At 34.5% G+C, this 14,953-nt stretch overlaps 1 protein-coding gene across 3 annotated transcripts in view; it reads left to right on the top strand.

The window, feature by feature from the left end:
• LOC140151223 (kinesin-like protein KIF19) overlaps positions 1-14,953 on the top strand; it is a 48,750-nt gene that overhangs the window by 14,192 nt on the left and 19,605 nt on the right. For all 3 annotated transcript variants that reach the window (XM_072173487.1, XM_072173488.1, XM_072173489.1), the window contains exons 4-6: positions 502-612; positions 8,852-8,939; positions 9,687-9,823. In XM_072173487.1, the coding sequence (XP_072029588.1) occupies positions 502-612; positions 8,852-8,939; positions 9,687-9,823 (336 nt within the window). The remainder of the gene's footprint in view (positions 1-501; positions 613-8,851; positions 8,940-9,686; positions 9,824-14,953) is intronic.

Here is a 14,953-nt window from a genome sequence, read left to right as displayed (position 1 = left end):
TTGATATATGCGTTGTTCGTGTGTGCATCCCACGTGGTGTGATGATGCAATCGCCCTAAGTGATATATAGGCACGGTTTCGCTGGCCAGCGAAGCCCAAGACCCATGGCAAGGTGTCGCCGACCCAGTGCTTGGCATGCGAGGGGTCTCGGGTTCGAATCCCACCCAGAGCAAACAACTTCTTTCTTTCTTTTCTCTCTTTATTCCTTCCTTCCTTCTTTCCCTTCCCATCGCGAAAAAGCCCTGATGGGGTTAGGGTTAAGAGCCCTTATTTAATTTTTGCTTTTGCTCGGGCCCCTGAACCCTTGGGCCCATGGACTTCATCCATGCCCTGTCCACCCGCTTGCTACGCCCCTGGTGTGGCAGCATTTACTCATTTTGAATGAGTTCAACCTACCCCATCATGGATTGGGTTAAATGTATTTATTCATCTTTTACTATGTTTTCCCCCCAGGATAGATTGTATAATTGACATTGGATGTTTTTATTTTATTTATTTCAGGTTGTGGTGCTACTGGATCCCATGGATGACCCTGATGATGTATTAAGAGCCAATAGATCAAGAGAAAAGCATTATGTCTTTGACTATGCATTTGATGATGCTGCATCACAGGTACTGTATCATAAATAATAATTATTATTATTATTTGAATTATCAAAATACAAACAATATAATACAACATACAAGCAAGTAAATGGTAATTTAGAAAAGAAAATTAGACTTATAAGTCCAACACAGAGTGCTTTCCTTTCCTGTTATATAACATAATTCATAAAAGAAAGTACCCCCCCCCACACACACAAAAACAAGACTAAAACAAAACAATCAAGTTTCTTAAGTTTAGAAATTATTTGGGGATGCAGAATTATGGGCTTTCTTGTATTTAAAGTGGACTCTAAAAGGTGGTACTACACCACTGGCAAATTTTGTGCCTATTTTTGCATTTTTCTCAAAAATTATAGCATATTGGTGACAAGTAAGATATGTATATTATAGGGGCAAGGACTACAACTACACTGGAAATATTATTTCAGCACAGACAACAGTTGTGGAGTTACAGTAAAAAAAACTTGTTGTGAAAAAATTTGGTCATGCATGAAGTACACTATCATATTAGACCTCTTCCCATATCCCTGTCCCGTCGTATTCGGTTGACATCCCTTTAATTTTGAATACTCTGAGCACTTTGGGCTTTGCCTCACTTCAACTGAATGTTATTTCAAATGTCATCATGTCTATTGTTAAGAAACACTCAAGTGTTTTCTTTCATTTTCATATCTGAAAATCAAACTGTTGATGAAGATATTATCACTTGCTATATTTGAATCGTACATTGTTCAAATATGTCCACTGGGTTTGTGAACGCAATTGTTCATACCCATAGGGTATACTGTATGTAGAAGTAACTAAAGTGCATAGTCCTGTACATTCACCAGTCACAATATTATATTTAAGGTTTTAAAAGATTTAAAGCATGCACATATAAGCATATTTGATGTTTAAATAGGTCTGTAAAAGCTCAAATAAAACAATACTGAATTTTTTAAAAAATCAATCCTGCTAAATATCTGGCTATACAGTAATATCATGCCTGTTTGCATAACTCATCTAGCTACATCTCCGCTAACATTTGGCCACAGATGATTCATTGTATGGTTTATTAATTTGACATAAAAATATTGAAGATCATTTTCCCAATTAATCTTGTGAATGCATTCAAAATAGTTACAGATAGACATTGTTGACCTTTAATCAAATAATATTTGTCAGTGTAAATAGATACTTCAAGGAAAGTACATTCACATAAAACGTACTGACGCGAGTAAAGTCCCACCCCAAATTTTCGGTTTTGGAGAGTGTCCCTGGACCTAGAGCTAAATGCTGGGATCATTCATGGTTGATTAAAAAAAATTGTAGGCTTATGTGTTTTGAATAAATTTGTACTCATGTCATACTCTATTAGTGATTTTAAAATGCATTGAATTTTTTTTTTTTAGTTCGAGTATAGTCCCACCCCCCAATTTTGACGAATGTTCACCCAAAAACAGGGTGGGACTATACTCGAGTCAGTACGGTAATAATGAAAATAATGAAATTGACATTGAAATTAGCATTCATTGGACATTGAATATCACATTACACTGTAGTTTGAATGTTGAATAGAAGATGACGTGAGTCATTGTATGGAAAGGGAGCTCTGAGAGTAACCTTCCTGCCTGAAAGTGCAATGTCGATATATATCCTTAAAAATTTACCCAAATTTGTACATTGTACGTATCCACAAAAATGTGTGTATGACATCAGTTTTGGATGTTATGTAAAAGCTTAGATGATCTTGTTGCCAATGGATGAATACAAAATAATTCATTTTGAATTTTGTTCCGTGATGTGTTAACCATCCCACAATTCTCTGTGTGGAGTACCACATCTCATGTATTTTGTAATAACTCATTTGGCAACTCTTACTGTGCAGTGCCATCTAATGTTACTTATGGTTATTATTGACTCATTTATTACACCATTTCCTTGAAGGATTTTGGAAAATACATGAAAATATAGATTATGGCATGATTGTTTCAAAAATGCTATGGGGCACTTAAGTCTTTAGTCTAAAATTATACAAGCCCTCACCAATTTTACAGGTCTGAATTTACGCATAATACAAGGTTACCGGTCCGCATTTGTGGCACTCAAAAGACATCAGAATCACAAATCAACAGGTAATGCCAAATACTATGGTAACATTAGTTTGTCTCGCCGATATTTGTAGGAAAATTTCACAAGCCCAATGATATTCAGAGACTTTTGTCTAGAAGGCCTGCCTTACACAATGTGCACATGGGATAGATATCTTGAATGCTGACTTAGTAATCTGAAGTCTTTGGTACATATATATAGAGAGACCTGCCATAGTGCCATTAGCATGGGATCATTTGCAGCTGGGGACCAGCGATGTCTTTTTTTCTCTGTCAGCCATGGCAAAATGTCCTTTAACATTTGAATTCAGATGAATTTGAGTAAAATGCACGCAATTTTACCAAATCGATAAACAGAAATAAAGAAACATGAAACTGGTATTTTATATTTCATCAATAAAATGTGTGGTTAGCATCTTGAAGGATTATTGATTTGTTACCTTGGTGCTCAAATTCATGTTGATTGGAAAATTGCTTTGCAAAATTTGAAATTCAGAAAAAAGAAAGAAAATGGATCTGTACAAGCAGTTTATGGAACAGTTAGGAGAAGTGCAGGAAGATGGCTCTGAAAGGAGGTATATTATCATGTTAAAAATGACATTTAGTTTTAGGGACTTTTGTGGTTTTTAATTTTTTTCAGGGAAAATCATTGATTGAAAAACTAAATTTGACAGATTCTTTGCAGGAGTTTTTTGGAAGAGGTTAGAACTACATGAGAAGCACAGATTCCGGGTAGTACATGTAATGGGCATCCTTTCACATTCTATCAATATTAATTATTTAGTGGGAATCCTGCTTACATGGTTTTGTATACCTATTTTAGGAAAGAAATCCATTAAATATGGTAGAGCAAGCTATTCCAGTTAAAATCCTTACACCTGCTATAGGAGATATGATCTAAATCTTCCACAAATGGGGTTACCTGAATGGGTGACTGCATTTGAATTCTACTGGATGTCAACAGCCAGAAATTACAACACATTTGACAACCGGAAAATACAACAAAGTACCCTATAATACTAATACCATATTTCGTCAAATAGTCGCCCCCCCTCAAATAAACGCCCCCACCACTTTTTTCAACCAAGATGTTTCAAAAATGCCGATATTTCCATGCTATCTTGTGTAGTAAGCTTACCAAGTTGCGCACATGGTCGATAATAGTGTCAATAATTGGCGAAAATCTGGATCAGAACCCCGAAGTGAGCCAGAAGTCAGTGTTTCTACTTCATAGTTCGTCATTTTAGCGTGTGTTTTTACTTTACCTAATGATTTTAACAGGAATTATCGTTCTAAAATTGACCTTGAATAAACGCCCCCCCCCCCTTGGGAAAATGTAACACCCCCGGGGGCGTTTATTTGACGAAATACGGTACATGCTATTTTATGTGTAATTCACATGTTACTCAACGATTCAATGTCAGAATCAATTGCAATCTATTGTACCATTCCCTGAAAAGACCCTTTTAGTGGATATCTATTGGACCATTCCCCGAAAAGAGATGCTGAAATCATTAAATTCACCTTTTAAGAATACCATTTTAAGACCTCCAGTTGCCACTTGATCGTTCTTTATGGTCACCATTTTAATATTCCATCTACATAGTGCCCAGATCATTTTCCAATTTTGAAATGTTTTACTCCAAAGATAATTAGCCTAATACACTACTTGTACATTAATATAAGTCCCAGGTCCAGAAATTTTCATTCCCAGAAAAGATATTTTATTCTGTGCAACACGTTATGCCACTTCATGTAATCAAATGAATTTTCTTTGCACAGGCTGCCTGTAAAGCACAGATCCTGGAAAAGCAGAATAGACTGGCTAAACATGAGTTGTTCATCAATAAAGTACCTTAATTTACAAGAAATGATGTATACTGTTCATTGAGGTACTTTTTGTTGCTAAAGACCCACATTGAACTGCGTCTATAGCCTACAAACACTAGAAACTACATTATCAGAAGTGTAATATAAATCTTCTCTGCTTCATTCCATCACATCACAAATTTTGTAAAATAATAAGTACTACATGTATCCTAGTGATGGGTAGGCCTACACTATAGAAAAAAATTCATTAGTCAGATTAATGATGGTAAAGCTAGTCTGGCATCATTGAGCTGCATGCATGAGCAGTGTACCATACTTCCACAGATATGATAGGACATACATTTTTAAAAAAGCAAAAGAAATGAACTGCCACAGACAAATTGGCATGTTCTAAAAATAGATTTAATTTTGTTTTAGAGATGAAATGTTGGCATTCTTGGTTTAACATTATTTCATTAACTTCTAGACAATGTGACTTATGCAATTTATTTACATAAACCTTGACTTGTGGTCATAATGTGAATCAAGAAAATTGGGTCAGTTTTAATCAAGTAGCACCGGACCAAATCAGATATAATATTTTAACCAATACTAATAAAAATAACAATCAATTATAATTATTTGATAATAATAATATTTGTTAATAATAAAATAAATTTAATAAAATTTAATAAATAAACAGAATAAAAGAAATAATACATGGAACTAATTATATACACTTGGCCATTGTGATACTCACTATGCATTGTTTAATACAAAAAACAGAAGCCACATTTCAAATGAAACGTCACATAAAAGTGTGCAAGTGGTAATGCTTTGTAAAAATACTCATTGTAAAATTGGATATATAACTCTTCTCGTAGCACCTGACATTTTCACATGCTCCTTAGCCTAATCCCCTATATACATGCACCTAACAAATGTATTTTGAACAGAACTTGAAGAGATACTTCTTAAAATTTGTTTTGAAATAGAAGAATTAATTTTTCTGCTATCTACTGAAGATAGCAGAGTAATTGTTATCAAAAGTATCAGTAAGTGGGTGAGTGTTATTAGGTTGAATTGAAAGTATTCTTTGATTTAATAAATGACAAATGTTTCATTCATTCATTCATTCATTCATTCATTCATTCATTCATTCATTCATTCATTCATTTGTTTGTTCGTTTTTATCACACTACATATACATAAGAAATATAATAGTTATAAATAATTTAAAGCCTGAAACTGTGATCCCTTGGTCAGTCATGGCTATTCCAGTGAACCCTATGGAAGACATGACCATAATCTTACACACTACACCCCTTCTATGGGTGATTAAGATCATGTTTTCCATATGGAGATGTATGGATTTCAACTGGAATACCCTGCATCAAAATATGGGGAGGTTCTTCTACCATCCCATACTACCATTTCGAAAAGCCACCTAATTTTGAAAAATATATAGGCCTAGTATCTAAAAACTACCAAACATTAGGCTAATTAAGTTAATTTCAGCAGTTTGTCTTAGTTGTAGGGGTAGAGGATGTAGTAAATAATGGAAATTTAAGGATTACCTCATCATGTTTCAAGTGATTACATAATTGCAAATCTCTTTTCATTTATAATAAAAACAAATTCAAATCTTTTCTCAATCTGTTGCAAAATGTCTATAATGATGATCTAAGCATTAATACATGTTTTGAGGTGGTCTTTCATAAACATGTAGGTAATATCCATATAAATGAAATTTTTGACAATAATGAAATTTTCCAAAATAATGAATAATGAAATCATGACCTCATATTTCACTGAAAGAAATGTGACGGGAAACTTATCGTTTCATTAGCCTTAGCATTTACCTAAAACTAAAAGCATTTGTTATTGTCTTCAATTTGTTGCAATTACCAGTTCCTCAAGGATAACACAATTACTAGTATTGATGTATTTGTTGCATTTTACTACTTAATTGATTTTATTATGGCATGTAATTGTATTAAATTTTATTTATGTGGCTCATATCATTAGTGATAGGGCACCATGAGAATGCATACAGGTGTTGGTGTACTGTATTTTAAAGGTTGGACAAAATAATGGGTTTCCTACAGGCAAGTCAGGCAACCATAATCAAGGAAAATATGGTGGGTTTTTTAATTTTTTAATGACAATTTGGCATTAACATTTCAACATGAAACAAGCACCTTTACATAAAATATAACAATATACTGAAAATTATATCATACTGTACATTGTACACATAGTTAGACTTGCAGTTCCTGCGAGTTTCATGTTGATGAAACATATACAAAACATTGAACAGTTCATTTGCCAATATCTCAAAATCAATATCAGTAACAAACAGCTCATTATCTTGATCGTGCCATGTATCAGAAATGTTAAGGTGAGGTTTAATGAAATATTTTGATAATGTTAATTAGTGGAAATGTTTTGGTAGATTAAAATTAGAGACAGTATACCTTTCTCGATTCAGTAATTTAGATATTGTTTTTATTGTATCTCTAAATGTAATGATGAGAAATAAATAAAGGTATACATACTCAGAAAGGAAATGGTGCAAGGAATCCAACTAGCAGAACAGATTCCTGCAAAAATTAAGTTTTTATTAATAAAATCTCAAAATTTGATTTTACTTTATCAACTCGAGGAAGGTATACAGAGTATGGAGTGTTATCAGCTGATTGGGGTGGCATTAGGGCTGATTGAGGGGCCACAGAGTTTGATTTGAGAACTTTCTCATTGGTCATTTGTTGCATTTGTTTGTTGTTGTTTTTTTGGGGGGGGGGGTACAAAAGTACAATGTAGCTATATACTTATATGATGATCCCTTGTGCCTCTATGACCACTGATTAGATACATCTGTAGCTACAAGCCATAGTATGTTATTGCAAGCTAATACAATGTAGTTTACATGCGCTATTTTTTTTGGAGTGGGGCTTTGGGGGAGCAAGCCCCCGGGTCGAAAATCGAAATTGGTGTATCACATAGTGGCGTAGTATAATACATCACACACAATACGTCGCTATGTGATGCAGATTTTATCAGAAGATGTACATCACATGTAGTGATATACTAGGCTATATGTCAGTAAAAAATGCACAAATTTTAAATTCACTGTGTAAAAACCGTTCCTGAGTGTTCAAGCACCCTCTTGTACTATTTGTACTTGATTTTAGCTTTTAAATGGGTAAAATATCTGCAATTTTCTCCGAAATGCACTTTACAGTTTTCCTTACGATATGTCACTGATTATGTGATGAACCCGACAATATTTGCAAGCAACTATGTTCATTTAATATAAAATTCTATAACTCTGAAGTTGGTCACTATTTTTAGTACTACCAATAAAGAAAAGGCACTTAATTGATTAGAAGCCATGTTTGCAGTGAAATGCAGAAGCGAGTATAACTGCCTGCAATTCATCGCCATGGTCCCTGCTAAGTGACAGATCTATTTGTCTATATATAAGTAATGACTTGTTGCTAATGGAAACACAAACATGGTAGTCAGGAAAATTTATATATAAGGGAAATTGAACATTAAAGGCCCATTAAGTAATCACAGTGAAAGTGAAAAAAAAATTAAAATAGTGAAGATAAAGCATTAAAATTGTCATTAGGTATTTTTGCAATGAAAAATTTGGCAAAAAAACAAGGAAAACAGCAGTATTGATGAAGTTGAAGTTCCGTTCAAATACATGAAGCTACTTTCTCTAGATATTACAATTTCATGTTATTTTGTCTTTAATATACAACTTTAAGACTTAACCACTTGCAGGCTAAGGTAGCACATCTATGCTACTAACAAAGTGGCACAAAACTTGAATTTTGATGAAATTTACAATTTTCCAAATGAGCAAATTGCTGAGTAGTCCTTTAACTAAGATTGATTTATTAATATTTAATGGAAACTGTAGCTGGTTGAGGCATAATCTAGAAAAAAATTATATCTGAATGTTTAGGTTTTATCTAATGTATACATCATATTCTTCAAACAAAATCCATGTCTTTTCAATGAAATATTCTTTTTTGAAGAAAGAAAAAAAATGTGTACCCACACCTAGCTTCATCAATGTACACCCAAAGGAGTGTGTGTTATGTTGGAATAAAACAATATATTATTATTTGATATAATACCATAGCTTTTCATAGCACATTATTTTTTCTCATGATTTATGATTTCTAACAGTCACAATTACATGAACACCTTGTCCACATTCCTTCCTCGTCATTATCAAACAAGCAAACAAAAACACTTTTCGTGATACCATTCTGTGTTCAAGATTTGATGTAATTTATTATTTTGTTTGCTTTCTTTTGTTTTTTCAGGAAGAAGTTTACAATAAATCAACCAAAAGTTTGATTCGGAGTGTGACCGAGGGCTACAATGCTACAGTGTTTGCGTATGGTGCTACAGGTAAGGTTGGCTAATTCCATAGGTTTGAGACCTAATTAGGTGCATTTGTGTGGCACTGAAGTGTTGCCTATTTTACAAATAATCCAGTCAGTATTTAATTTTTTTTAAATCTGGTAATAATATGTCATAAAATCATAATGTTTTGGGTTTTTTTTTTTTGTTGGGGGGTGGAGTGTCGCTGGACCTAGTGCTAAATGCCAGGATCACTCAAGGTTGATTTAACATGGCTGTGTACTCTAGACATTGTTTCTTTCGCAAAATTGAGCTTTTTTGAAATGTATTTACTTTGTTATGTTTTTAAAAAATACAACTACTCTATTTTATGGATTTTATTTCACTATTTCACTCGTTTCCGCAATTTAAAAGGAAAGAAAATCTTTGTTGTACCATCGGGGTACACGCGAGCAACAACGCATCGCATTTTGTAGTCGCGCAATTTGTTAAAGCACAGATACTCATATTTGGCTCATATTTGATGGACAGCTCCGGTACCATACACTATTTTCATTCCTGACTATAATCTCCACTATACTGAGAGCAGGTCTCTTATTTTATCCCTTGAGAAAGAAAAGTTTTGTCTTTTCGAAACGTCAGGTTTTTAACTTTGTTTATATGTCTTATGTTACTCCCCCATTGGATGTTGTGTCATATTTTCCCTGTTTTTAATTATAATCTTAGGATCACTTCCAATATCTTTTATATTGACTTTAATCTATTTTCAATGTTGTTTATTTTCTATTTTCTCAGGTGCTGGTAAGACCTATACTATGCTGGGTAATGATGATGAACCCGGGATCATGGCGAGAGCTCTCAACGATCTCTTCCATGAGATGGAATCTAAGGTGGAGGATTCAGTCTTTAAGGTCACCATGTCCTACTTGGAGGTCAGTTTTATAATTAAATGTAAAATTTTATGTACAATATGTGACTCAACAATAGAAAATAAGGATGGTTACATAGGCAAAATGTGAAGCACGGTCAGAATCTGACAAATGTTGTATAGTTGATCAAGGAGGAAATTAAGAGCTTTTCTACCGAGGAAAAAAGTGAGTCTTGGCTCACATGGTGACCAAAAATCGTCTTAATTATTTAAGAGCCATTACCCATCCACAAGCCACCTGCTCAGCACTGTGCAATTTATGTTACAATGATGGAAACAATATTGGCACACTTTGACTGTTTTTTGTAAATCTCTGCCCCTGTGCTCCCCCAATCAATGCTGGACAAAGTCATGTTGTGGACAGGTCATTTGAGACCCTCCATCATTGAAAGATGAAGAGTGGAGAAGGGTGAGATACTGGGGGAGTGTGTGCTTCACACATTGCATGCATGATCACATCTTGCTCAGAGATAGATGATCACATCTTGCCCACAGATGATTACATCTTGCCTGCAGATGATTACATCTTGCCCGCAGATGATTACATCTTGCCCGCAGATGATCACATCTTGCCCACAGATGATCACATCTTGCCCACAGATGATCACATCTTGCCTGCAGATTATCACAACTTGCCTGCAGATTATCACATCTTGCCTGCAGATGATCACATCTTGCCTGCAGATGATCACATCTTGCCCACAGATGATCACATCTTGCCTGCAGATGATCACATCTTGCCTGCAGATGCCTGCAGATGATCACATCTTGCCTGCAGATGATCACATCTTTCCTGCAGATGATCACATCTTGCAGATGATCACATCTTGCCCGCAGATGATCACATCTTGCCCACAGATGATCACATCTTGCCTGCAGATGATCACATCTTGCCCGCAGATGATCACATCTTGCCTGCAGATGATCACATCTTGCCTGCAGATGATCACATCTTGTCTGCAGATGATCATATCTTGCCTGCAGATGATCACATCTTGCCCACAGATGATCACATCTTCCCTGCAGATGACCACATCTTGCCCGCAGATGATCACATCTTGCCCACAGATGATCACATCTTGCCCACAGATGATCACATCTTGCTCACAGATGATCACATCTTGCCTGCAGATGATCACATCTTGCCCGCAGATGATCACATCTTGCAGATGATCACATCTTGCTCACAGATGATGACATCTTGCCTGCAGATGATCACATCTTGCCTGCAGATGATCACATCTTGCCCACAGATGATCACATCTTGCCCACGGATGATCACATCTTGCCCACAGATGATCACATCTTACCTGCAGATGATTACATTTTACCTTCAGATGATCACATCTTGCCTGCAGATGATCACATCTTGCTTGCAGATGATCACATCTTACTCACATCTTGCCCGCAGATGATCACATCTTGCTCACAGATGATCACATCTTGCCTGCAGATGATCACCTCTTACCCTGTAGCAACATAATAAGTGCCCATAGTATTATAGGCTACATCTTAGCAAGCACAACCATGGTTTGTATGCATGTTTGAACATGGATTTTACAAACCTTGCTATTCCAATATTCCCTTACCTGTTGCAACCACATAGTACTCTGTGGTTGCAACAACCTCAAAGCCATCAGTTTTGTTAACACCCTGGAGCACCAGGAAGTCTTTCCACCTTCCTTGTATTCAAGTTTTCAATAGCCTTAACATTTATTCCGTTTTATTAGAGTGATCTTCAATTAAACAAATCAATCATGTCAAAAGTGTTTTTCTATCAACACCTGTATGATATGATTGCGTGACATCTTGAACACTTTTACGCATGCACAGGCTATTTATTAATGCAAGTAATATATTCAATATCGCTAGAACCACACATTATGTATCCCCAGATTTAACTTTACTTCATCATTGATACTGGGCTTGTTGCATTTGTAAATTATTTTTGACAGTTTTTGCCATTTTTGAGCCAGTTATAAATTTGTTTTACAAAGGGTTAATTGAATATTGAAATATGCGTACAGGTGTTTTAATTTCCAGATATTTTAATTTTAATGCTGCAGGTTTCTGAATGCTTCAAGAGAATAACATCGGATGAACTTCTACATTACTTTGATTACAAATGATTTGAATGCGTAGTTTTTTTTTCATTGTCTCAAAATTTGAAGCAGGCCTAAATTGAATATAAATGACATGCATGGGCATGGCTGGTGGGCTTTCTGGTCGGTTTTAATTTGATGGCTGTCTGGCTTACTAGCTGGCTCATGGTTGACTATCTGACTTGCTGACTGACTGTCTAGCTGGCTGACTGGCTAACAGGCATGGAGTGGGCTAGCATGGCAAGCTGACTAGTTGGATATCTGGCTGACTGGTATGGCTGACTGTGTGGCTGGCTGTATGTCTGACTGGCTGTTTGGTTGTCTGGCCAGCTGACTGGTAGTATTTTAAAAACAAGTATCAAATTGAATTCAAAATGTTAATGTTGTCATCATATGTAGTGATGTATCGTAAGGAAAACTGTAAATTGCATTTAGGTGAAAATTAGGCAAAAAAAAGCCAATTTGTAATAGGGTTGCGTTATTGTGTTTTTTGCACTGATTTCAAATTCACTGTATGAAAACTGTTCCTAAGTGTTCAAAGCACATTCTTGTACTATTGGGGTAAAAAATTATTCTAAAGTTATGCATCAGTATGTGAAACTGAAAGATGCCATAAACATAGGAAAAAACTGCATCACATAGTGGTGTACTTATATTGTATCATTGTGGTCATTACACGAGGACCCAGTGTTGTATTTGGAAGAAGTAGTAGATATCAAAACTGATGGGTTCCAAATGTACCAATCATTTTGATGTAGTCTGTTTTTATTTGTGTATTATAAACTGTGTTTTTTCTTACATTAAAACATGTTCACACATGCAAAACATTAATGTGATGGTATTTAAAAAATAGGTCAACCAATAACATGTGTGGTGGTGTTATTCTTTAATATTGTCATCAGTGATGTATGTATCACATTGAGAAGAAGACAGCACTTTACGTCATTGGTTTATAGTTGTATAGGAGGCCCACCTGTTCTGAAGAGGAATCAATTGATTTAGTTTGCGGGTGTTGTTGTCAGTAGTATATCATCTTCTACGATAGCAAGTTCAATTTTAATTCATTGGTTACTGCATAGGCTTCTGGCAAGATCACACAAACATAATCATTTCAAATATTAATTACATTTATTTATACATCGGTCATAAATTTTATTTCTGATTTTTTTTAAAGTAAGCGGAAGGAATAAATATTTTGATTATTACCCATTCTTGTTGGTATTCAGTAGATAGCAAACAATCTTATATCAGCTATCTTCAGTAGATAGCAACATTAACACAATCTTGTATGAACCCTATCTTCAGTAGATAGCAACATTGACACAATCTGATATCAGCCATTTTCAGTAAATAGCAACATTAACACCATCATATATGAACTATCCTCAGTAGGTAGCAACATTAACACAGTCTGATATCAGTCATCTTCAGTAGATAGCAACATTATCACAATCTGTTATCAGTCATCTTCTGTAGATAGTAAAATTAACACATTCTGATATCAGTTATCTTCAGTAGATAGCAACATTAACACATTCTAATATCAGCTATCTTCAGTAGATAGCAAAATTAACACATTCTGATATCAGCTATCTTCAGTAGATAGCAACATTAACACATTCTGATATCAGCTATCTTCAGTAGATAGCAAAATTAACATATATTCTGATATCAGCTATCTTCAGTAGATAGCAACATTAACAACATATTGTATCAACTATCTTCAGTAGATAGCAACATTAACACACTCTAATATCAGCTATCTACAGTAGATAGCAACATTAGCACAATCTTGTATCAACTATCTTTAGTAGATAGCAACATTAACAGAATCTGATGTCAGCCATTTTGAGTAGATAGCAGCATTAACACCATCGTATATGAACTATCCTCAGTAGGTAGCAACATTAACACAGTCTGATATCAGTCATCTTCAGTAGATAGCAACATTATCACAATCTGATATCAGTCATCTTCAGTAGATAGCAACATTAACAAAATCTTGTATCAACAATCTTCAGTAGATAGCAACATTAACACATTCTAATATCAGCTATCTTCAGTACATGTAGATAGCAACATTAACACAATCTGATATCATCTATCTTCAGTAAATAGCAACATTAACACCATCGTATATGAACTATCTTCAGTAGGTAGCAACATTAACACAGTCTGATATCAGTTATCTTCAGTAGATAGCAACATTATCACAATCTGATATCAGTCATCTTCAGTAGATTAACACAATCTTGTATCATATCAACTATTTTTTTCTGAAAAATCTGGAAAAAAAAAGATTTTTAGCAAACGTATTTTATAAAAAATGTTCAGGCCCAAAAATCAGTTGATTTTATATGATTTTAGTAAAATTTTGTTTGTTTTATTCGTCGCCTTATGACAATATTGACAAAATGACAATATTTTGATAAATTGCCTCTCACATTGCATGTTAGCAATTGAGATAAAAACAAATAGTCAAGAAATGGACTGGAAATTCCTTTTGCTCTCTATATTCTTTATTAGAAAATGTAGTGGACCATATCTCAGAACAAATTTTGCTGACTTTAGGTAAACAGGACAAATATCATTATTTTATTAAATGTGTGATCAGGTTAAAGATATAACACATTTGTATCCTGTAGTTGTACCAAAAATCAAGATGCATTTTATTTTATTTTATTTTTTTATGGTAAAAGCTTGCTTTCAAGCAAGCTTAATGTTTGACATTAAAAAAATGTCAAACATTTATTGTTGAATTAGGAGGTTACCTGTGGAAAATGGATCTTTCAGAAAAACTAGTGATTTTCAATAAGTTTGATTGGTTTTGCCTTTCTTGTAAGGGAACAACCCAAAAAATGAATGACATCCTATAAATGTTAACTAGTTTTGTTTCATAGCTGACCCTCCCTGTATGTAACAAAACTAGAAATGGGTCAATATATTGTTTGTTTTCAGGTGCATTGCCACATTATGGTAGAATGTTCAATTATTTAAATAAATAAATTGCATTCTTGCATAAAAATGTTCTT

This window comes from Amphiura filiformis, chromosome 4, assembly GCF_039555335.1.
Source record: "Amphiura filiformis chromosome 4, Afil_fr2py, whole genome shotgun sequence".
Lineage (NCBI taxonomy): Eukaryota > Metazoa > Echinodermata > Ophiuroidea > Amphilepidida > Amphiuridae > Amphiura > Amphiura filiformis.
This window is presented reverse-complemented; position numbering and strand designations above follow the sequence as displayed.